A 25533-nucleotide genomic window follows, 5' to 3' on the forward strand; every position below is an offset into this window, starting at 1 on the left:
ATCAGTGAACTTTAAAATATGATACTGGCTGCGATCATTAGTGAATAAAATAAATAAAAGGGGTGTAAGAATAAATCTCTGGGGAGAACCAGTACATAAGAGGAGAACATCAGAAAAAAACCCATTGACCCTCATTTGACTGCTCTGTTAAAAAGTCCATCAGCCAACCTATGAGGCCAGAGCATAGACTGTATATAAAAGATGGATGGAGCCTCTGTGACGTCACCTGTAGGTTTCTGATGAGCTGAATTGAAGCACTTTTGGTGGTTCCCACCGTCGTCATCTTGGCAGTGTCACGTGACACTCCAAAAAAAAATCCAAAAATGGGCACAGAGGTGAAGCTGAGAGGGGGAATGTGAAGGTGGGTGACATCCATCAAACGCTGAGCTGCCTGTAGCTAAGAGCTAACCGAGCTAACGGGGCTAATGGAGGTAGATAGGCTAAAGCTAAGGCTAAAAACCGTGATTGTGCTGCACTCTCCCTTCTTTCCGCTGGTATTGGATACGTGTCAATCAAAAGGACACGCCCCTAATTATGCAGAATTTCAAGATTAAATAACATTCGAATGGATGAGTTCGAAAAAAATTCACCCCCCTCACAGTTGTCATAAAGATAAACTTGACCTATTAATCCTAAAATGTTCTTTTGTACCAGGCTTTAAACATGTTTATTTCTGCTGTGAAGTTGGTCTTTTTAACATGGGAGTCTATGGGGATTGACTCTGTTTTGGAGCCAGCTCCTAGTGGATGAGGGGCGAACTGAAATATTTTGCACTTCCCCCATAGACTTTACATTTCACCAGCCAAAGTTGCTGCTTGGTGCAAACACACAACATGCATGCAGCCCCAAAAAACAGAAGTTAGTAAGACGGTAAGACACAGTAATACCAAATAAAAGCAAAAGGTATGAAAAAGAAATAGAAAAGTACAGAATAAAAAGACAAGTAAGAAGAGTAAGAGTGGGTAGGTGTTGGCTCTTGGCCGGGTGGCTGGACTGTTCTGGCTTGGGCTGTTCTGGGCTCTGGTATCTGGGGGTGGCTCTCTCTCCTGGGGGTGGAGGGGTCAGTTAGTGATGGAGGTTCTGGGCCTGGCCGAGTATGCTGCAATAGGTTGAGTTTGTGCATGCCCTGGTGTCTGGTTGCCGCCCCGGGACCCAGGGTATGGCCTGGGGGCAGGACGGGTGTAGGGGTATGAAAGGGGGCTGAGTGGGGTTCGGGGGATCGTAGGGGGAGATGCTGGGGTGTGTGAGACTGAGAGGTTTGTGTGTACGTGTGTGTGTATATATGTGTGCATGTTTGTATATGTGCCAGGATGAGTGGGAGTGGGCAAGAATATAGGTGTGTATGTGGAGAGGGGAGAGATCACATGCACTTTTGGGGGAGGCCTGAATGGGTCTGGGGGAGTTGGGCTGTGGGCTGGGCTTCCACGGTCCTCCTCCTCCTCCTCTTCTTCCCCCCTAAGCATGTGGTGGGTGAGTGACTTCTTGGGTTGGTGGGTGCTCATTGGCTGCAGTCGCTGTGTGTCCTGGTCGTGGGGGACAGCTGCTCCTGGCCCGTCTTGCCCTGGGGGTCTCCGGGAGAACAGGGGTGCCTAGTGAAATCTGCTTCCCTCTAGACTTACATTCCCGGACCCCTCTCCTTACCTGCTCTTTCTCACACACGTAGGGTCTTACGAGTTGTTCAAGTCATGCTGGGTAGAGTGGAGGTGGCCATCTAAGTGACATCTTTGGCTGCACCCTGTGGCAACTCACCTCTCAGTTTTAAATACACCATCCATCCATTTTCTTCTGCTAATCTGGGGTAGCGGGGGCAGCTGCCTAAGCAGGGAAGCCCAGACTTCTCTCTCCCCGCCCACATTCACCAGCTCATCTGTGGGGGATTGCGAGGCGCTCCTAGGCCAGCCGAGAGATGTAGTCCCTCCAGTGTGTCCTGGGTCTTTCTCAGGGCCTCCTCCCAGTGGGACGTGCCCAGAACACCTCACCAGGAAGATGTCCAGGAGGCATCCTAACCAGATGACCGAACCACCTCATCTGGCTCCTCTCGATGCGGAAGAGCAGCAATTCTACTCTGAGCCCCTCCCAGATCACCGAGCTTCTTACCAGAGCCCGGCCATCCTGCGGAGGAAACTCATTTCAGCCGATTGTATTCGCGATCTCGTTCTTTCGGTCAATACCCACAGCTCGTGACCATTGGTGAGGGTAAGAATGTAGATCAACCAGTAAACCGAGAGCTTTGCCTTTTGACTCTAGTCCTTGTTCACCACGACAGACCGGTGCAGAGTCCGCATCACTGCAGATGCCACACCGATCCGCCTGTCAATCTCCTGCTCTATCCTTTCCTCACTCGTGAACAAGACCCCGAGATACTTGAACTCTTCCACTTTGGACAGGACCTCATTGCCGACCCGGAGAAAATACACCCTTTTCCGGCTGAGGTGTGTGATTATGGAGAAAAAAAACTGAATACGAGAACACACACATTGCTGTTTACAATAAGAAAGAATGTGTGTTTGTGTGTGAAAGTCAGAGATTGAACCTAGATCATGTTACACATACTTCATCCACTGATCATTCACAACATCATGATCACCGGCCTCATACTTGGAAATCTGGACATCACTGGACAGAAGGTATGATGTCAGAAACAGTTCTTATTTCCTGTAAGTTGTCATGTAAAGACCTTTGGGGATCAGACTTGTACTGATTGAGATCTGGAGAATCTGGAGGCCGAGAAATTTTCCCCAAGAAAACGATCATCCACACAGTGTAGAAGCAAACATGATTCTGCTGCTCCTTGGTTCAGTGTCCTGGCCAATCTGCAGACCCCAACACACCAAACTACGACACCTTTCTACCAGAACCAGCATGAACTCTACCAGCAGTTTGAGCTCCAGTAGCTCTTCTGTTGGACTGGAAAACAAGACGACTCCTGACCACTGCAGACTGGGATCATCCTACCAGAGCTGCAGCTGCTTTGTTCACTTCAACATAATATCCAGGCTGATGGCACATGTCAGGAAGCTTTTTTATTTATTTATCTGGCTTACCTCCACTGGCATACTCCATCACCAGGTACAGAGTCTTCTCTGTTTAAATTAATTTTAATTTTCAATCAATTTGAAAAAGCAACAAAGAGAAAAAAGGCTATCTGAGGCTATCTGTTGCTTTCCAGCCCGTGGACATTCCCTTAAAAATCTACAAATTTTAAAATTTACAATTTTACTGCTACCGTTTAACAAATGTTTTTTTTTTTTTTGGTTTTGTCACATATTTCTACTATATTGAGGTAAACGACAAACGTACTCTTCGGAGCTTTGTTGCTCATTTGCCATCATTTTGTGTGAAAGGAATTCTGGGAGAAACAAGGCTATGGAAGATCCACCATCAGTGTCCTTTGCTACAGGCCAAACAGAGTGCCGGTTTGTAGCGTGGATTCAGAGGCTCCTTCCAAATGGGACGGTGCTTGGTGTGCCACTGTGACTTATGTGACCAGCAAACTTGCACTGGCTAACAAGTTCATAGACCTTGAATTGGGACACAGTGTATTACTGCTACCTGTTGCCAGTGCCAGTGCCTTATTGATCGTCCTTCCTGGTTCTGGTTATAATGGTGGATTTTCTTCCTGGTTCTGAAGGAGGTTTTTCTTCCTGTTTCTGGTACTGATGGAGGTTTACCTTCTTGGTTCTGGTTCTGATGGAGGTTTTCCTTCTTGGTTCTGGTGCTGACAGAGGTTTTCCTTCTTGGTTCTGGTCCTGATGGAGTTCTTCTTGTCCACTGTCTCCTTCTACAGCTCAGGATGAGGAATGAATCAAAGAAAAAATCTGATCCAGTTAATTTGTTTCATTATTTTAAAGAATTTGTTTTTGTAAACACAGTTATTATAAATTGGACTAATGTGTGGTGCACGGTGGTGTGGTGGTTAGCACTGTAGCTTCACAACAAGGAGGTTGCTGGTTTCAGGCTTGGCTCGGGGTCACCTTAAATTCTCCATAGGACTGAGGGTGAGTGGTTGTTTTTCTCTTTGTGTTTCCCTTACAATGTACTGGTGACCTGTCCAGGGTGTACCCTACCTCCAGCTTCCCCACGACCCTTAAGATGATTTTACCAGTTAATGTAAAGAGGCCTGATTTATCATCATATTAAAATGTATTTCAGTTATAAGGACCACAAACAGTGTTATTGTTGGTTTGTTAGTAAATCATGAAAGAAAATTCTCATCCTAACGGTCAATTTTCCAATTGACCTTTAAGATGTATGACATGAAGCAATTACTGACTGATGGAATGAAATGATGACAGCTGATGTCTAAAAGGCCAGTGCCAGCTTCACTATAACACCATCATTTTTTGAAAAGACTCTGTTGTTTCTGTTCCATTAACAGAGAGAAGATATTTCCCATTTGGTCTGAAACACCAAATCCTGGTCCCTAAAGGTTCTAAATGTAAAGTCTAAAAGTAACCATTGACACTTTGGTCTTGTACAAATCATCTGTGTAATTTTGTATTTATAGCTTCTTTGCAAACATGCACATTTGAGGAATTGTTGACCATCAACTCCTGCCACAAAGTATGTGAACTGAAACAATACTCAGGCTTTTATTTCACTTACACACTTACATAAGAAAAACAAGTCATGTCAAATCAGTTTTGTTTGTGCTGATATCAAATATATTTTTAAAAAAATGCCTCATGGGGTTTCACAGTCTAAGCAGCAAATAAGATCCCTTATGCTGAGTCTTTCTATACTATAAAGAACAGCTTTTAATAAAAGGAATAAAGGATAGTAATAAAGATGTAAATCATACGAGTGCCACAATCAAGAGCATTTCTAAGGTTACCGTAGCAGGGATTTGGATATTTGACTGTGCTAAATGATCTAATTTGAGCAATTTTCATGTGTGTCTGCTGTTTGATTTTCATGCTGGACTGCCCACGGCTGCCTGCGAGGACAGAAGCTCATTCTCAGTAGCATGCTTTGTAAATGAGAAGCAGTCAGCGCTGTGTGGTGTGGAGATCATGGTGTGTGGTCACATGTGACCTGCAGCTTCCACACTCCATCTAGCTGAGGTGTGAAATTCAAGATGATGCAGTGTGACTGCATGATGTGGCTGCTAGGAGTCTAATCAGGATGATGGAGGGGATTATTCTGCATTCAGTCACTGACTTAACAGCACATAATTACTTCATATGTATGCAGAAAGGTCATGGCTGGACACACAGAGAAGAGGACCGATTAAAAATGCAAAACATTTAGTGCAGAATAAAAGTAAAAATATGTTTTATATTTCTCCAGTTTGCCACATCACTCCAGTGTTTTACATAACAGATAGGAGTCCTCTCTAAGCAGAATTATTCAGGTTATTAATGGAAACTTCTCTATCAACAACTTCCTAGTTGCAGCAGAGCTGAAAAGTCTCTGACTGAACAGTCTGTTCCAACGCTTTGTTGTGCAGCGGGTGTGCAGTTTTGTCCATCATCTTCAACTTTTGCAGCATTCTTCTTTCTATAATCAGCTCAAGCAACTCCAAAGTCCCCAGCTCAGGACTCAGCTTGTCCTATCAATTTCTTGAGTTTCTTTTAGTTGTTACCTGCTCTGACATCCCGCTGCAAAACAGATTAAACTCTCCACCACAGACTAGCGGGAATTACAGCTCAAATCTGGCTTCTCTTCCATTCTTTGTAAACAGCCTCAGGATATAATTTCCATTCTAGTTTGTTTCCGGTAAACACTTAGATTTCTGAAGTTTTTGGGTTTCAAATGACCACAATTGCAAAGTGGTGGACCAGAACTCTCCTGTACCATGTACTCAGATTTTAATCAACTGACAGAATCATCTGAGTATTTCTGAAGAAGATATGAATCTGAGTTGTACTGGAACTCAATCTGCAAAGTTTGGTCTGTTTATCAGGTAGTCATTAATCCAGACATTTCTGGAGGCATATAATCCTATTTTAATGGAGTTTCTAATGCTACAGTTTAAGCTAAAATGTGTTAAAAGAACCGAAAGCAAACTGTAGTGGACCCTGAATGTCCCCGGTTGCTTTCTGAGGAAATGCAATAACAATTTCTCCAGGACTTTCATAATGTAGGATGTTAGAGCTCATTCATTTCATACATGAAACTGACTCGATGAACCAGCAGCGATGACCTTCCTCCTGCTGGGTGTCCTTGCAATGTTGGCAAAGATGACTTCTGTCTGCAGGACGGACAGTCCTCACCTGTGCAAGAGGACATAGCTCACCGGTGCAGAAGAGGTGATAGTTTGTAGTTTTAAGAAGATCACATACAAAAAAAAAAAAAAAAAAAAAAAAAAAAGAAAAGAAAGAAAATCATACGATTATACTGACAAACAGAAAATGCAGATATTTTCCATATACATTAAATTTAAGCCCCTCCACATCCATCTTTATCTGTTTGGTCCATTTACATGACTGGTTGGTTTTAACTCATCTGTCCAAAGGAGCTGCACTCACTGATAATTCAGTTCAGCTGTATAGCCTCAATTCACAGCAAAGTTAATTCAAAGTACTTTACAAAAAAATCAGTTAAGACAATTCATTGTTATCCAATTAAAACAAATTTAGTCCAGTTTATAATAAATCTTTACATATAAAACAATTCATAAAAGGAATGACCTAGCTAAGAAAATATTAGTTTGTTGTGACCAAAAAATTAAATTCAGTTCAGTTAATTTGAATTTCATTTGTACAGCATAACTTCCCAATAAAATGATCTCTGGAGACTTTACAGATACAGTCCAATTTAATACAATTCATTGTAGTCCAATTAGAATCCAATTAAATCCACAGTAGTCCAATTTATAATAACTGTGTTCAGATAAAAAATATTCACAACAAGAATGAGCTCGCTAAGGTAACCAATGGACTGGATCAGATCTTCCCTTTGATTCAATCCTCCATCCTAAGCTGCACAAGGAGACAGTGGAGAGGAAAAACATCCATCAGAACCGGGAAGAAAAACCTGCATCCAGGACCAGGAAAGATGGCCATTGCCTGGACCAGTTGGGGGTGGGGAGGACAGGAAAGAGGTATCAACAAGCAGCATAACTCCAAGCCAGGGATACCTGCTGAGAGAGAAGAAGAGAAACCCAAATTTAAGATGACAACAATGTCAGATATTTCTACATGGAGAGTAAAGAGAGCAGAGAGGAGCCAGTGCATCATGGGACTTCCCCCAGCAGCCTCGACCGAACTAAAAGAATGGATAAGGTTCACCAAGCTAGACCTGCTACAAGATTTATCAGAAAGAAAACTTTGATAGATCTAAAAGGTAGATGGTGTCTGCCTCCTGGTTCCAGGGAGAGGGGTCTGATAACTGAAGGTGCCTCCTATTCTACTTTTAGAACCTTTAGGAACCACAAGTAAACCTGCAGTCTGAGAGTGAAGTGCTCTTTTGGAAAAATCTGGAACTCTCAGATCTTTAAGATTCAACAGAGCTTGGTCATTAAGAGCTTTTTAAGCGAGGAGAAGAATTTAAAATTCTATTATGGGTGAGAATGTTCGAAGCTCCACCATAAAGCATCTTGTGTTATTGTAGATATCTGTGGCTAACAATAGGCCGTAAAGCCGCTAACGCTAAGACTGTGGGGTGGCTAATGCTAAGACCGAGGGCTCCGTCTTGTTCAATAAACACAAAATTCTTCAGAAATAACAGAAATGGATGTCAGGTATGCACTCCAAAAAAATATGATAATAGACCGGTAAAAGTGGACAACAATCTTTTGAATACTGTATTTTAGAAATGCATAAAAATGCATCAGATCAGATTATTGCAGTAATCTGATTACTCCCAGGTTTTCTTTGTTTGTTGTGTAAACAGGTTCAGTGTTTCATAAAAATAGCTATCTTGGGAATGTTTTAACATTCAAGTAAAATTGGTGTTATTACATAAATATCTGTAAACGAATCGAAATCAAATCAAGTCGGGCTGTTGTGAATCAAATCAAATTGATTTAGGATTTAGGATTGAGGAACGTTTTCTACAGGAATGCTGCATCCATGTTGGATCTTGGCCCATTGATTGTTGACAAGATGAGGTAAGATCAGATAAAATATGATAGGACTTTATTGATCGCACAGTAGGAAGATATGCATGTTGCAGCAGCAGATTGATGTATTATGACCCTACAAAGCTGTTGATGGATGACTTTAGTGTATTCAGTCTGATTTATATAGTGATCTGTTAAAGGGCTCTGTACTCTCAGGTTGTCTTACAGCAGAGACAAGTTCAGCGATGCTCGACATGTGACAGCCAGTAGAGTGGGAATGTTTACTCAAGTTGCCATTCCTCCCCCAGATAACCCACATCACGTTTACCACAGCAGAGATTCTGGACACATTACACTGATTGTTATAATTCTATCACTTGGCATCTGGAAAAGGTGCGTTGCTGCTGGAAGAGCAGTGCATTCTGGGGAACTGCAGAGGAACAGTGATAGATGAAGCAAGTGTGTGCTTCTGTAGGTGGCAGCTGCTACATCAATGTTTTATAAACATGTTTTAAACATGTTGATACATATTTTATACTGACTTTAAAAACACTAATGTACTATAAAGGAAGGATTTAAGAGCAACTGAGAAATTCAAAACTTGATTTCAGTCAAGAATGATCAATCGTTACATGAAAGTGTATAAAACGAGTTCCAGCATCATCTTCCTGCCCAGTTTAGGTGATCATCCATCAGTGAATACCACTTTCATCCAGTCACAACATGCAGCGTCTTCTCTTTTGCTTTCTCATGTTAAGATGTTAATGTTTTATATTTGGCTTGTAGACATCTTTTCCTTCAGCCTACAGTTTAGTCACAAACATTCGCTCCAGTTTCTGTACCGCTCATTTTACTTTGTGTTGTTTCTGTTTTCCTGAGTTTTCATGGATGCGATTTGTATGTGTTACTGTTCTTCTTTGACTAAATTCCTTTTTCTGTTTGTACATGTTACAGGTTTTACACAGGGCTGAATGGGAGAAACAAATATTTTAGATTTATAGCCTCTTGCACTGTTTTAAGTTGTCTGTCTTTAGTTGTTGCCATGTTTTCTGTCAGTCAGGCATGTACAACAGCTTGTTCAGGTCTGCAGACTTTTCTTGTTTCATGTTTATTCAGGTTTTATGAAAGCAAATTACAATGCCATTTTTTTAAATTAAAAGCTAAAGGTTTAGCTTCCGGGGTTGTGTTGTCTTTGCCTTACGTTATATTGGAATCATTTCAGGCTCTTTTATATGTCAGATGTCTAAAATGCATTAAGAACATTTTGGGAAGCTATTCTCTTATTGGCAGGAAAGCTATGAATCCTTGATTATTCCCTAGTGGCCTTTTGACCAGGAAGTCAGCAGGATATCAATATTTTCTGTACTGCTGACTGCTAATAGCCAGATAGCCAGTTAGCTTTGTATCTTTTCCATCAAACAGGCTGTTTAATTTCACCCCAGGAGTTTGTGAAACACCTCTGAGCCTCATAATGATGGGGATTTTTCAGAGCTTTTTCCCCCTAAAGATGAAACAATGTCATCTCTGTCTTCTTAAACTTCTTCTCTTAAGTAGTTCCATCTTCATTTTCCTCATATTTTCTATTCTCTTCCTCCCTTTTTTTGCAGGGAATCAGCAGCCTTTTCAGCTCTCTCAAAGTGGTCCGTCTGCTGCGTTTGGGTCGGGTCGCCAGAAAACTGGACCATTACATTGAGTATGGTGCTTCCGTACTGGTTTTACTGGTGTGTGTCTTTGGCCTGGCAGCCCACTGGCTAGCTTGCATCTGGTACAGCATCGGCGACTATGAGGTGATTGATGAGGACAGCAACAAAGTGAGGCGGGAAAGCTGGTTGTCCCTGCTTGGAGAGACGGTGGGAACACCGTATGAATTCAACGTGTCTGGGTCGGGCCTCTGGGAAGGTGGACCCAGCAAAGACTCGGTCTACATCACCTCGCTGTACTTCACCATGACCAGTTTGACCAGCATTGGCTTTGGAAACATCGCACCAAACACAGATGCAGAGAAGATCTTTGCTGTGGCCATGATGATGATTGGATGTAAGTCACCCTCTCTTTCCTTTCTGTGTGTCTTCATTATTCAGTCAGTAGACGGTCGAAGGCGGTTAGCAGGGAGATCGTTCAAGCATCTTGGAGAAGTAAACTCAGTTCCTCTGTAGACTCTTTCTGTCTCTTCAGATCAGGGTTCAGTTTATCCTCATGGACTTTTGTTGCTCATTTTCCACTTTTTACAGATGTGTTGCTGCCATCAGTAAAATTTTCCACAAAATGGTAAAATGTCTCTGTTTCAACATATGTTTATGTTCTGTTGGGAATAAAATGTGGATTGATTCGATTTATAAATATAGTCATCTATTTTAAACAGTCCCAGTGTTTTCAGAATTTGGGTTGTGCATTCTGATCTATTATCAATCTGCATTCCTACATTAATTTTATGTTCAGTGGAATTAGTTTTTGTTAAAGACTGATGTTGTTCTGCCAACTTTCTTATACTGCAATTCATGCTGTGAAACGTGATTCGTGTTTGAACATATGACTGTAAAGCTGTCACAAAGACTTTTATGTCGGGTTGAGATTACTTAAAACTCCAGACGTCAGGGAATCTGCTTTCCATCGGTCTTTCGCTGCAAAACGAACATGACATTCAATAACCCATCTGAATGAAAACAGATGAGAGCAAACAAGAGTCAGATAGTTGGGTCAATAATTTATTGATGGATGATTCAGTGGTCTGAATAGAGCCTACAGTGGACATTTCAGACTCCACTACGGGTGATTTGAGCTGCTATTAAAATGAGAGAAAATATAAAATATTTTGTCAGCCATTGTCACTTGATCCATGTAAACATCTGCGTGTTCGAGCTGAGTGGCTGTGCAACGTGTGGGGGACAAACTGGTATTAATGGAGCATAAAAGCTAAATGGTTGGATTTTTCTGATGGTGCTGTGTTTATGCATTTTGTGCTTCCACCACTGGAAGCGTGCTGCAAACCAGTAACTTTCTCCTTTCTTCCTTCATAAAATCAGGAAACTCATAGCACTTTCTATTTAGTTTGCCAACTCTCTGTCCATGTTCATGCATCAATCAGCAGGCCTGACTGTAACACCAGTGACTTTCTGTATTTATGGTGACTCTCAGCAGTGTGAACCCAGTGAGGTTTGTCAGCGTTTTACATATTTAGAAAGACCTATAAGTTCTAATCCACACAATCAGACAGACAGACGGCCCTCTGTTAGCACTTTTCCTCAGTGATGTGATGCGGCTTGACATGCTGTGGCCTGCTGTAGTGGAGAACCTCAGTGAAATATTAACTTTGCTGTCATATCGACTGGGATCCCATTCCCCGCTGTCTCCTGTGTTCTGCACACATTCAGCTGCTCAGCAGGATGTTTGATTGAGCCTGAAGGCTGGAGGTGACTGCACTGATCATGTAAGTCTGCAGAGTAAAAGTTTAACACCACCAACACAATACTTGTCTGTACTTACTGTGAACCCTCAGTATTAAGCACTTTAGCAGCTGCTGCAGAAGAGAAATGAATCAGAATCTTTTCACTGATTTTATGAAATTCAAATTAGAATTTCTATGTATACGTTTTAGTGCTTCTGGACTTTATTGCAGGGGAATTAAAATTATCACAACTGTACTAACAAACAGAAAGCTGACACATTTTAATTGACACTACAGTGGTCCCTTGTTAATTGCGGGAGTTACATTCTAAAAATAACCCCCAATAGGCGAAATCCGCAAAGTAGTCAGCTTTATTTTTTACAATTATTATAGATGTTTTAAGGCTGTAAAGCCCCTCACTACACACTTTATACACTTTTCTCAGACAGGCATTATGGCCTTATGATGTCCATATTTTCTTCATAAGAGTAACGATAAGACATTTGGGTTGATGGAAAAAAGCAAATGGAAACTTTTTGAATCGATGCTGTTGGCTCATTTATCATTGAATCGATGCATCAATCTTTTCTTAGACCCCAAATTTATAGTTATTAGAGGATGAATCCCGGTAAGATAAAACAGCAGAAAATGCAGAGGCTTTATTTTGCCAAATCGGGCAAACGGTGGCAGGATTTTACCCGAGGCTGTGACTTCTTGTTTGACCAAAACATCAAAATCGTCAGTTATGTCATTATCGCACTTTGGCAACTCCTTAGTAAGAAAAGTAGCTATTGGCTGTTCTAAAAGTCGCTAGAAGTTGCTAAAGGATGTCATCATCTAATTTGCATAATCACCCTGGAACAGATTTTTGGATGGAGGAGGGGCCTGCGACACACCGACTCCTCACTGAGAAGAGTCAAATATACGTCCTTTGAGGTCAGTCTCCAAAAGTCTCCAATAACACCAGAAAAAGTCACAAAATTTTTCGCTAGCCCCCTTTTTTTTTTTTTTTTTCAAAAAAAGTGATTAGAGGGGTCTGAAAACTCACGGAATATAGTGACAAAGTTGCTAAGGTAGCAACACTGTGTTATCAACATTTTTTAGAAAATTATTGTGATACTATTTTTTGGTGAAATCTCCCACACCTAATTTTAACATGAAAATTAATTATGCTCCTTTATGATTTGTTGTTGGTCTGCTTTTCCTGTTCTCCACCCCAACCGGTGGAGGCAGGTGGCCACTATCCTTGAGCCGGGTCGTACAAAAGGTTTTTCCTTCCTGTTAAAAGGGATTTTTTTTTTTCCTTTCCACCCTTGCCCACCACCCGGTGCAGTTCAGGATGAGGGATTAAATCGTCAAGTCAAGATTGAATGCAATCCACTGGTGTTTGAAGTGGCCTGTATGAACACCGACTGGATGACAATGAAATATCTTTGATTAATTTCTCTGTAAAGTGTCCTAAGACGATGTTGTTAAAATAAAGCTGAACTGAATTGAATTTGTTAATTGCAACAAATTAAAATGTGTTTTCGATTTAAAACTGATGAATTGTTCAGTTATCACATACAAACCAAAGCTGTTTTTGTCAAGTTTTTACTAAATGGAATTCTGTGGAAAATAACAGCTCGGTTACCTGTAAGTAAAGCAAATAGACATTGGATAAATACATTCATAAAATCATGAGACAGAGGATGGAAAGTACAGAAACAGTGGACATGATGAAAGACACACAAAGACCATGTAAACACTGCTCTTCTATCCACAGCATACAGCTGCACCTGGTACTTTTTCTGAATGAGTCAGGTTTCTATTTTATTTGTCCTAGAAAATTAAAATTCCCTGAAAAGGAGAATGTTTCATTTTTGCATATTTATTTTGAGGAGACCAAGAGATATTTTATGGTTCAGTAGGTATTTCCAGAAGATGCCCTAATTCCATTTCAGTTATCCCCAGAAGGAATCCCTCCTGATTCTAACGGCCTCATGACCTTTCCCGTTTGCACCACCGTCATATTACATAACAGCTGACAGTGAAGATAGACAGACAGTTTGTGGACATCTTTCAGAGCTGAGTGGACATGTACAGGTAAGAGCTCTTCCTCACCGAGCTGGAGCATGAAGAGCTTCAATGCTGACAATCTTTGTCGTTGATCGGAAGCTGCCGTCAGCTTGTGTCACATCAGGATCTACAGTCTGTTAGTTTGGAACACACTTACATACCCAGCTGTGAAGACAGAGCAATGAAACTGGAGATGGTGGAACCCCTTTTCCAGCTTCACATCCCAGCCAATCATTTAAACATCCTCTTTTTTCATCAGCAGGATTCTTTCAGTTTAAAAATGATGGAAAATAAATGTACAACAGTGATTAAGAGCAGTGATAAGCTCTTGAAAGTTGTTAAAGAGGCCACAGAATGTCCATTAGAAGTAAACTTCTAACCCAGTTTCAGTTCCTGTTTGTGACTGTTGGGCTTTACAGGGCAGGGATTTGTCTTGCTTTGACAGTTTGTCCCTCTGGGGCTTCTGTACAGGCTCTGCGTTGAGACTTTTTGGAGGCTGCAATGCAGTCTTTGTTAAATCCTCTTTTTCCTATCTAGACTCATGAGGAACACTTCAGTAAAAGCTAACTTTTGGATTAAGCCCCCTCCCCCATCCCACAATACAGCACACACACACGCATCCTCAGCTTCCTGGCTCACAAAGTGGCTGAAAGCCGCTGGAGGCTGATGGAAAGCCGTTGCTATGACAGCCAGTATCCGAGATCCAGAATGAGGGTTTGGGTTATTAGCATCACCGGTGTAAGCGCTGTAATGCTTGCCACAATATCAGTGTGGGATCTAAGTAAAAGAACAAAAATAGCTGGACCGTTTTTACTCCTGAACATTCACTGGGTCACCTGTGCAACACCTGTTCTCCAATAATGTGGAGACGGCAGCAGATTTATAGTAAAACGCTTATTTCTCCTGCTTTTTATAGTGAAGGTCTGACTGAGAGATAAACAGTTTTTATAGTTTCCTTGCAGTTATTGTCATGTACTATTTTAACATTCCCTGCAGTTTTAAAATGAATTGTTAGGCTCCCTGTTAGCAGTAAATCCAGCACATTCCTAGTTTCAGAACGGATCTGACGACAGGGTTATGAATGAGTGAGGGCGATCACCAGTTTGTGGTGCAAAACGAGACAAAAGTTCACCAGTAAATAAATAAAAATAAATATAAATAAATAAAAAATATAATATAAATATAATAAATAAAAATATGGAAGGACACCACTCATGTTATCACTAATTTGGCCTGGTTATTGATATCTTTAAACTCATGGAGAAAATCTGTCTACTGCGTCTGTTTGCTATTTGGGGTTTTATATCTCATTAGAAGCTTTTCAAAGCTTGTTCTCTATAAACTAGCTGAAACCAGCTCCAGGAAACTGAAAATTATGACTCAGAAGGTGATGCCTGAATCCTTTATAAAGCCCTGTGAAGCTGAGGAGGAGAGCATCCAGCTGGTTGTTCTCTGTAGGTTAAACATCGACAGAAACTTTTCCTGGTCTTTGATTCACTGCCACTGTACAATAAAACATAATGATCCATCACAGCTGCTTTAATCAAGGATACAAATGAACGTGTAGAAGTTGTTTTTTGGCATTTTGGCCTGTAAATACTTTATCCATTGACCATTTAATGATGTGAAACAGGAAAACAGTGCTTGACGAAAACTCAGCTCTATAGTCGTGTTGAGGCTGTACAATAAACTTTCTGAATGCCACAGTTGGCTCCACTGACCCCTGCAATCAGTCGTCTCTGGTGGACGGGGCAGGTATTGATCTGCTGATCCATTTTGCTCACAGGCAATGAAGGACAGGAGCCTCGTCGGGGCTAAAACGTACCATTCTGTGTCGATGGACTGAGCTCTAAGTGTGATTGAGAGAGGAGGAACAGTTAATCTGTCAATAGAGACAAAAACTCAGATCACATGTTCACTCAGTCATCACTTTAGTACCAGGCTGGACCCCCTTTCCTGCAGGACTGCCTTCATTTCTGATAAATTGAACAAGGTGTTGGAAACATTCCTCAGAGATTTTGCTCTATATTGACATGATAGCATTACACAGTTGTTGCAGATTTGTCGGCTGCACATCCATGATGAGAATCTTTCGTTCCACCAATTCCATGATAAGAATCTGCATTCCTCCACTTCCTTGATGAGAATCTGCCATTCCACCACATGCGTGATGAGACTCCCGTTCCACCACATGCGTGATGAGACTCCTGTTCCACCACATGCAACATGAGACTTTCCCATTCCTCCACTTCCGCGATGAGACTCTTCCGTTCCACCACTTTTGTGATGAGACTCTCCTATTCCACCAAATTCGCAAAGAGACTCTCGTACCTCCACATCTGTGATGAGACTTTCCTGTTCCATTACATCCATGATGAGACTCTCCCGTTCTGCTATATCAGTGATGAGACTCTCCCGTTCCGCCATATCAGTGATGAGACTCTCCCGTTCCAGTATAACAGTATAAAAAAACACTTCTGTCATTTAGAAATTGCTTCCTCCTGGAAGCTTTAGGAAAAAAAAAGGATTATAAAACCAAAAAGAAGACTAACATGTCTCCTGCTGTTTGCAGCGCTGCTGTATGCCACCATCTTCGGTAACGTCACCACCATCTTCCAGCAGATGTACGCCAACACCAACCGCTACCATGAGATGCTCAACAGTGTGAGAGACTTCCTCAAACTCTACCAGGTCCCCAAGGGCCTCAGTGAGCGAGTGATGGACTACATCGTATCCACCTGGTCCATGACCAGGGGCATCGACACTGACAAGGTAAAGATGGCTGATTTCCACCAGGTGTAAACATGAGTTCTGCTCCGTTCACAAGTCAGGACTGACTGAGACCACATTCACATGTGAGTCAGGGCACAATTATTTAATTTTGTTCAGCATCCTGTAGAATTTTGTCTGGTGATAAAATCAACATTTCAACAATGTTTACATGCAAAACAAACTGATAATATGTGAAAGATCAGGCTGCTTATTATTATTATTATTATTATTATTATTATTATTATTATTATTATTATTATTATTATTATTATTATTATTATTATTATTATTATTATCTACAACCAGAACAAGTAATTGGTTCAGAACCAAGTCACTATCAATCCTTTTTCTATACAGCTTATTCCAGTTCAGGGTGGCAGACACTTCACTATTATATTTACAATTCTTCAGACTGAGTCATTTCTTTGTTTACATTTCTGCCAGCAAACAGCTGATGCTGCACTGCTATGATGAGCCGTGTTGATCGGCCTCAGAGTCACTTCAGTTTGACCCGGCTGTTTGCAGGTGCTGCAGATTTGTCCCAAGGACATGCGGGCGGACATCTGCGTCCATCTCAACAGGAAGGTGTTTAAGGAACACCCAGCCTTTCGGCTGGCCAGTGATGGCTGCTTGCGGGCTCTCGCCATGGAGTTCCAGACCATCCACAGTGCACCAGGTGACCTGATCTACCACGCTGGAGAGAGCGTGGACAGCCTCTGCTTTGTCGTGTCAGGATCTCTGGAGGTCATCCAGGATGACGAGGTGGTGGCCATTTTAGGTGAGAGGTTTACATTCAAACTTAAACTCTTGGAATTTTGATTAATAAATACAACTGTTATACCCACACTACCCACAGCTCGTGACCATAGGTGAGGGTAGGAATGTAGTTCAACTGGTAAATTGAGAGTTTTGCCTTTTGGTTCAGCTCCTTCTTCACCATGACAGAACGATGCAGAGTCCACATCACTGCAGATGCCGCACCGATCCGCCTGTCAATCTCTCGCTCCATCCTTCCCTCACTCGTGAGCAAGACCCTGATATACGTGAACTCCTCCACTTGGGGCAGGAATGACGTGAACTCCTCCACTTGGGGCAGGACCTCATTCCCGACCCAGAGAAAACACTTCACCCTTTTCCGGCTGAGGACCGTGGTCTCGGATTTGGAGGTGCTGATTCTCATCCCAGCCGCTTTACACTTGCCTGCAAATCGCTTCAGTGAGAGCTGAAGATCACGGCCCGATGAAGCCAACAGAACCACATCATCTGCAAAGAGTAGAGACCCAATCCTGAGGCCACCAAACCGGATCCCCTCAACACCTCGGCTGCACCTAGAAATTCTGTCCATAAAAGTTCTGAACAGAATCGGTGACAAAGGGCAGCCTTGGCGGAGTCCAACCCTCACTGGAAATTATTCTGATTTACGGCTGGCAATGCGGACCAAGCTCTGACACCAGTCGGACAGAGACTGGACATCTTGTACAAGGGGTTCCGATACTTTCGGAGTACCCCCCACAGGAGTCCCAGCACCCCTGAATAGACTTTAATAGGGAGGCTGAGGAGTGCGTCCCCCGCAGTTGGAGCACACCCTCCGGCCCTGCTTTTTGAAGACAGGGACTTCCACCCCAGCCTGCCAGTCCAGAGGAATTGTCCCCGATGTCCACGCGATGCTGCAGAGGCATGTTAGCCAAGACAGCCCTACAGCATCCAGAGCCCTAAAGAACTTTGTTGCCGACCTCATCCACCCCTGGGGGCCTGCCACTAAGGAGCTTCTCAACCACCTCAGCGACCTCAGCCCCAGAGATAGGAAAGCCAATACCAGGGTCCCAAGACTCTGCTTCCTCATCAGAAGATGTATTGGTGTGATTGAGGAGGTCTTCGAAGAATTCCCTCCACCGCCTCACAACATCCTGAGTCGAGGTCAGCAGCTGCGCCCTCCCTACTGAACACAGTGTTGGTGGAGCACTGCTTTCCCCTTCTGAGCCGCCAGATGGTGGACCAGGATCTCCTCAAAGCCGTCCGGAAGTCGTTCTCCATGTCCTCTCCAAACTCCTCCCATGCCCGAGTTTTTGCCTTAATGACTGCCGAAGCTGCATTCTGCTTAGCCCAAATGACAGGTACATTCATTTTACATAATTTTTGCCTCATAGTATGACAACTGAGGCTGCCCTGAAAACATCATGTCTGAGGATGACTGGGATTAAAAGGGTTTAGCTTCTACATGTTCAGAATGCTTTCATTAAAAAACCAGGTGGACCAAAACTAGCAAAAAATGGCTTGGAGTTTTAAGGGTTGACAGATTCCTCTGCACAAATGAATGTGCTGTGCTGCATGTTAATGTCCTGTCCTGAGTCCTGAAAATGATGGATATATGCCAGCAGGTCCAACCCACTCAGATTGCTGTGAAATGAAATACGAGTTTATTCAAGCTTCAGCTCCACACCAGTTGGAACCAGATGAATGGAAGTAAGAGCAGGTCTGAAATGAGTTCATGAGAGAAAGTGGAGGTGTCTCGTTTAAAGTGTTGGAGACTTCCTGTTAGAAACAACTCAGTTCAGCTCAATATTCTGGAGTCCACTCACTTACGTGTCTTTTGTTTATAAAAACTCCCTCAGCAAGAACAGAAAGAAAATATCACAGTTTTGGTCTGAGACTGAAACGGGGAACTGAAAACTGAATATGCGTATTTGCCAGTGATCACTGACATTACCTACCCCGACTCAGGAAAAAGGACTAAAATGGAGAGAAAATTGACTCAATATATTTGTGTGAGGGTAACACAGGCTTTGTATACTGTGTAAACCACTTTGTGTGTAACTTGGGGTAGCACAAATATCCATAAATTTTGCACACAAAATAAACGTACACAAGCACAAATCACAAAATCTTTCCCACTCCCACATGGAGAAGGAAATGAAGGAAATGCTTTACATGGTTTACATACTATGTTTCACACATACAACTACCCAAAGTTACACCCAAATCAGTTTACCAACCATGAACTACACACACCCACCCAATGGTATTGAGTCAGTTTTCTCTCCATAGACCAGACCAAACCTCTGAGTCCTGAGCAGCAGAACAGAAACAGCTCCTCAACAAACTAAAACTTAAAAACCAGATGGGTTTGCCTTTGTCACCAGCATATGCAGGATATGTCCTCACGAACCATCATTAGCAAAGCATCATTTCCTGCTGCCTGGCTTTTCACCTGACTGGAGCGCGTTCACTGGATCAAAAGTGAGCAGAGTGTAAAATGATTGAGGAAAGAAGCTGTCAATGCAGGGCACAGCTGAATGAACAGCTGTCAGAGGCATTATGCAATTGACTGGGTGTTCACAGAAGTTCCTTTGCTCTTTATCAGCTGTGTGATGTTCAGCAATATGCTGCTGTCACTGTAGAGGTTCAAACACAAGGTCATCAATCTGTAAACTAAAAAAAGTTTTCATGAGTCATTTCATTCATTCATCTTATTTCATTCATGATGATTTTTAGGACTGCAAAAGAAAACTGAGGTTGTGACTCAGCATGCATGTAGCTGTGGCCTTGCTGGCCCAGGATGCAGACCACTTTGGTTTCAGACCCAGTAAATATTCCTTCTCATGACAAGTCCAGAGTCTTGAACCAAACGAAGCAGGTTGCGGATAAATCTGGATTTTGGACTTGGGTGAAAGCTCTGACTTATAATACAGCTGTAAGGCTCATGTGAACATTTTCTCAGTGGTAATTACTCTGTATGCTAGGATGTGGAAAACCTGCTCTGTTCTCTCAGTTCCTGCAGGTAAAAACCAGCTGATGATTCTGTTCCAGGTGCCATCATTGTTAGGGTTAAGGAATCTGTAGGTTTTAGCTGTAACAGGTTTCTGAACCGAGTGTTCTTCCGCTATCTATTTGTAGATATCTCACTTCCACACAGTTCCCAGAGGGGTCAGGTTATAAGCAGACGGCTTCAGTTTCACTTCCTCCTGAGATAAATATTTAGATTTTACTCAGATCCTCTGATTTGTAGTCTCTGTACTCACACCAGCTTCACTACCTCTGTGGGGCAACACAGATGTTTTCTGCTGTCTGGATAGAAGTCGCTCCCCTGTTTGATAAATGTTTTTAATTTATCATTTTCACCCTCTGATAAGTAAAATCATTTGTCCACCTTCACCTGAGAATTACTTCATGAAAGGAGCAAAGATGAGAACAAAAAGAAGATTCTCCAAAATAGTCTTTTTTTTTCTATATCGAAGAAATTAAGTCATATTTTGGTATCTGTTTCTTTTTTCATGCAACACTTCAAAAAGAAATAGAAATTAAAATAAGCTGAATACATCTGTTCCCCTGAGCAACAGCACATTTACTTTTTATACTTTCACCTCCCAGTGGTGTCACTACGACAACATGAGGGTGATGGAATCCCACTGTATCCTACGGGCTGCGATTGACCATAGTTTATGGTAAGCAGGACTCTGTAAGATAATTAAGCTGGTTAATTATTTTAGGCTGAAGTTTGGGGATCAGCCCCACACAGCAGGAAACAGTGTAATAAGCTGGCCATCAGTGTGTTTCTGTAGAGGAAATGTGAGCTATAACCAGTCCTGTAGCTCAGAGCTTATTAAACGGAGCATGTTCTCCCGGGTGTTGTGTTTATATGGATCCTGTGATCCTGGATTTCACTCAGATGTTAACAGGTGTTAGTAGATGCATTTCCATTACTGGTTGTTGCTAAATGAGTGATATTCCTAAAATTTCGACAAAGTGCAATTGTGATTTGCAGTGTTTTTTATTGAATGGTGTTTAGCACATAAGCCGTTATTATATATATCTATATAGATATATATAGATATATATAGATAGATAGATCATCAATTTAAGTTTGTATAATGTAACTATTCCTGTATTCATACTTGCCACAATTTAGTCAAATAAAGAATGTTTGGTTGAAGGATTATTTTTTAGATTTTTTTCCAGCACAATTGGAGCAATAACACAAATAAATAATAAATAAATCTTTATTTTCAAATGGATATCGTCACATTGTTGAAGCATGGCTAAGTTTGCAGCCAGCAGTGATACATACACAGATTCAGATTCTCCTCAACCAATAGATCTGGCCTTTTTCAAAGACCCAGGGGTGGACTGAGACAAATTTTTTTTGTCCCAGACCACCCCATAAACAATATCTCAACCAGGTTCTACTAGAGATTGAATGGAAATTTATTCTTTAACATAACGATGCAGTCAGGTCCAGAATTACTAGATTCTCTGAAAGAGTTTTATTTCTTTATGTTTTCCATAAACACAAACACTGAAGCTGCCTGTAACACATTTTGACCCAAAAGTATCCAACTATCAGCCCACAACCAATAACAAAAGGCAGATAAAGAAAATCAGAAATTTGCTGAGTCACTGTTATTGTTGATGAATGATGGTTAAAAATAATCTTCTCACTTTCAATAAAATAATTTAGTTCAGGAAAACAGGAAAGAACTAAATTTAGGATGTGCTGTTTCAGCGAGTGAACATAACCATTTAACCAGAGAACGCAGCCATTTTTTTGGTATTTTTTTAGGGCTGTCAAAAATAATGCGTTAATGAAGTTAACTAATTTATGTAATTGATTGCATTAATATTTTTAACACAACGCATGCGCGTTAGGATATCTGGTTGTCTCTGTGTTTGTGCAGCAGCTGCTTCCTCCTCGTTCTCTCATGTTGATCCGTGAATCCTGATGGCTGTCGGTGATCAGCTGATCGGCTTTTCTCTTGTTGTGTTTGTTTATGGATCAGTTGAGAAGGAGGGTTTGCTGCACAAACACACACACTTCTGCTGGTTTTTTGACAGAAATGGTCACCGTGGAGACGGTTGGTGAGATGATAATAATATATGAATTATGAATTATGATTTAGAACATGGTAGAGATGATTTAAAACAACATATAGAAGTACATTACATGCTGCATTTAGTGATCATTGGACATTTGACATTTACCCAAGGGAAGGCCAGTTAACACTAAATATTTGTATCATTGGCTCGTTCTGTTGATACATTTCAGGCATAGTCGCTAATGGTGATTAATCATGATTAATTTGTAAGCTTTGATTAATGATGATTAATTTGAAAGCTGTTATTAATCTGATTAACAAATTTTAATCATTTGACAGCCCTAATTTTTATTTATAGGTTCAACAACACACCTGACTCAAATGAATGTGTTCTTGTGCAGAACATGATGGATCTGTTAGATCCATTTTATTTTGATTCAGGCGTGTTGAATACATTGAAAACCTGCTGGATTGCGGCCCTAGTAGGACCAAACTAAGTAGCCCTACTCTAGAGTAAAAGAGCTAGTTCTTTCTGAAGTTAACATGTTTATTTCAGTATGATGAGACCTTCTTATCTGATGTAGTAAATATTTTACTCTCATGACTGATGAGCAGTTTCAGCTTTTCAATAAAAATACAATAAATTCCTCAATATTATTCTTTTTTTCTGCTTTGGAGCAGTCCTCTGTTTATGTCAGCAATGTGTAACGGCACATCCACTTCCACCTTCTAATGATGCAGCCTTGTTTATTTGGTCCAGACCAGTCAGTGGAAACATTCCTGATGTTTTTCATTGATTTTTTTTGGTTTCTATCTTTACAGTTTTATTGATCCCGAGCTGCTGTGAATGTGTGTGTGCAGGTAAAGGGGATGTGTTTGGGGATGTGTTCTGGAAGGAGATGACGTTGGCTCAGTCCTGCGCTAATGTCAGAGCGCTAACCTACTGCGACCTCCACATCATCAAACGGGACGCACTGCAGAAAGTTCTGAAGTTTTACTCCAACTTTGCAAACCACTTTGCCAGAAACCTGGTGCTCACCTACAACCTGAGGAAGAGGGTGAGTCAGCTCTCTTGAATATTCGTTATACTTTTCCATCCTTTTTTTCCTTTTAAAGGGATGCAAACATGAGAAAAACAAAGAGTGTTTTTGCATGTTAATCTGAGCGTGTTTCAGTCACATGACCTGAGATTGTGTTGCAGCCTGGTGCAGGATGGCTCTCTTTCCATCTGAAGACTTTACATAAGCGGCTTTCTTTTCCGCTGGTGTTCCTGCACAAAGCAGGAGTGACTGTTTCGGTGGAGCTGACATTGAGGACGTGGATAATGACAGACTGCTGTGTTCACACCTCAGCTGCTGCTACAGTTCAAATAAACTCAGCTCACTTTACACATTAAAATCAGTTCATTTACACTGTAAAAAAGATGCATTGTTAACCAGAGATGAGCTGAGCATCCTGTGATAGATCCCCTTCAGCCATGTTTGAAGATTTATTAAAATATTCCAGCACTCCGGATGGGATTGCCATCATTTCAGACGTCATGCATGCTGGCGATCCCATGAGGAGCACCGGTGAACAAAATGATACAAAACAGAAATATCCACAGCAAATTTATTAAGTAGTAGAGTTCTGTTCCTGGTTCATACATCATAGAATTTCATCTCTAACTCTTGTTTTACATTTGTGACAGCCCTAGGCCTGTCAGCTTGGTGTCCTGGTATGTAAATAAGACTGTGCCAATGCTTGCAGGTGATCCGTAGCAACATTAAATATTGAACTGTCGTTTTTCCCAGGTAGTTTCTGCATACATGTCATACAAAGTCTGGAATAGATTAGCTGTGAAGTGAACAATAACTTCAGATCAGTCAGTTTAACTAAAGGCTAAACACAATCACCAATCCTTAAACTTTAGCTGAATTTAGATTAAAAAGCCCAGCAGTTTACTGCTGCTGGGGTCATGATGATTGGAATGTGTTTGGAAGATGCTTTTCACAAAGAATAAGGATTTGTTTGTTTTAAATTAACTTAGAGGGAAAGACACCATCCAAGTGAGGAACAACCTGTTTTATGTGACTTATTAACACAAATGAAGGCAACGTGACAGTAACAGCAAACAAATTATTCATCGACAACATTAGTTCAAAGTAACAATAATGGTTTTCTGCATATATGTGAACAACTAGAAGCAACTAAAAAATGCAATGCAATAGAAGCTAGTTTAACATGTCAGAGAGCAACCCCCCACCCTGAGAGAATTTTACGTATTTGTTTTTGTTTTGTTCTCATTAAAAATATAATATAATATTACCCTAATTAAATAATAGTAAGGACCATAGTTATTTTATCCAGTATGTTTTCCTCTACTAAATATACCATATAAAATATTGACAGACTGATGGACAGGGAGCATGGCAGGTGGGCAGGCAAGCAGGATTGACAGATTTTTCCGATGCAGTGGTGGACAATGAACTGATGAAGAGTAGACGATAAAGCAGAACAGATGTGCTTCAGAAGAATGCAGTTGCTCTAAAATTTGTAGGATGATTTCCAGAATATCAGAGACCCTGTCCATATGACCAATGTCAGAGAGACTGGCACATGTGGGGAAAAGGGAATGGTAAACAGGGAAGGAAAAATCCAACTTTCACTTTCAGCCATATGATCCAAAAGACAAAACAAAAAAAAGTTATAAACTTTTACTAAATATGGTCATAGTTTGTACAACCCTAACTCCAAAAATGTTGGGACTCTGCAAAATATAAACAAAATTAAATGATTTCCAGATCTCATCATCATATTCCCAGTAAAACATTTCAGATGTTGGAACTCAGACATTTTTAGCTGATTTTGAATCTGATGGCAGCAACATTTCTGTAAAAAATAGTTCCAGGGTGATGTTCAGCATGGTGTAAAAAGTAGTTCCAGGGTGATGTTCAGCATGGTGTAAAAAGTAGTTCCAGGGTGATGTTCAGCATGGTGTAAAAAGTAGTTCCAGGGTGATATTCAGCACGGTGTAAAAAGTAGTTCCAGGGTGATGTTCAGCATGGTGTAAAAAGTAGTTCCAGGGTGATGTTCAGCACGGTGTAAAAAGTAGTTCCAGGGTGATGTTCAGCATGGTGTAAAACGTAGTTCCAGGGTGATGTTAAGCATGGTGTAAAAAATAGTTCTAGGGTGATGTTCAGCATGGTGTAAAAAGTAGTTCCAGGGTGATGTTCAGCATGGTGTAAAAAGTAGTTCCAGGGTGATGTTCAGCATGGTGTAAAAAGTAGTTCCAGGGTGATGTTCAGCACGGTTTAAAAAGGAGTTCCAGGGTGGTGTTCAGCACGGTGTAAAACGTAGTTCCAGGGTGATGTTAAGCATGGTGTAAAAAATAGTTCCAGGGTGATGTTCAGCATGGTGTAAAAAGTAGTTCCAGGGTGATGTTCAGCATGGTGTAAAAAGTAGTTCCAGGGTGATGTTCAGCACGGTGTAAAAAGTAGTTCCAGGGTGATATTCAGCACGGT

The 25533-nt window shown here is 41.4% G+C and overlaps 1 protein-coding gene across 1 annotated transcript in view; it reads left to right on the plus strand.

Moving 5' to 3' along the window:
• kcnh1b (potassium voltage-gated channel, subfamily H (eag-related), member 1b) overlaps window positions 1-25533 on the plus strand; it is a 60600-nt gene that overhangs the window by 26460 nt on the left and 8607 nt on the right. Inside the window, exons 7-10 of the mRNA XM_041983070.1 lie at window positions 9613-10042; window positions 16021-16220; window positions 16746-16998; window positions 22892-23088. Coding sequence (XP_041839004.1) covers window positions 9613-10042; window positions 16021-16220; window positions 16746-16998; window positions 22892-23088 — 1080 coding nt within the window. The remainder of the gene's footprint in view (window positions 1-9612; window positions 10043-16020; window positions 16221-16745; window positions 16999-22891; window positions 23089-25533) is intronic.

The sequence above is a fragment of the Melanotaenia boesemani genome, chromosome 4 (genome assembly GCF_017639745.1).
Source record: "Melanotaenia boesemani isolate fMelBoe1 chromosome 4, fMelBoe1.pri, whole genome shotgun sequence".
NCBI classification, from domain to species: Eukaryota; Metazoa; Chordata; class Actinopteri; order Atheriniformes; family Melanotaeniidae; genus Melanotaenia; species Melanotaenia boesemani.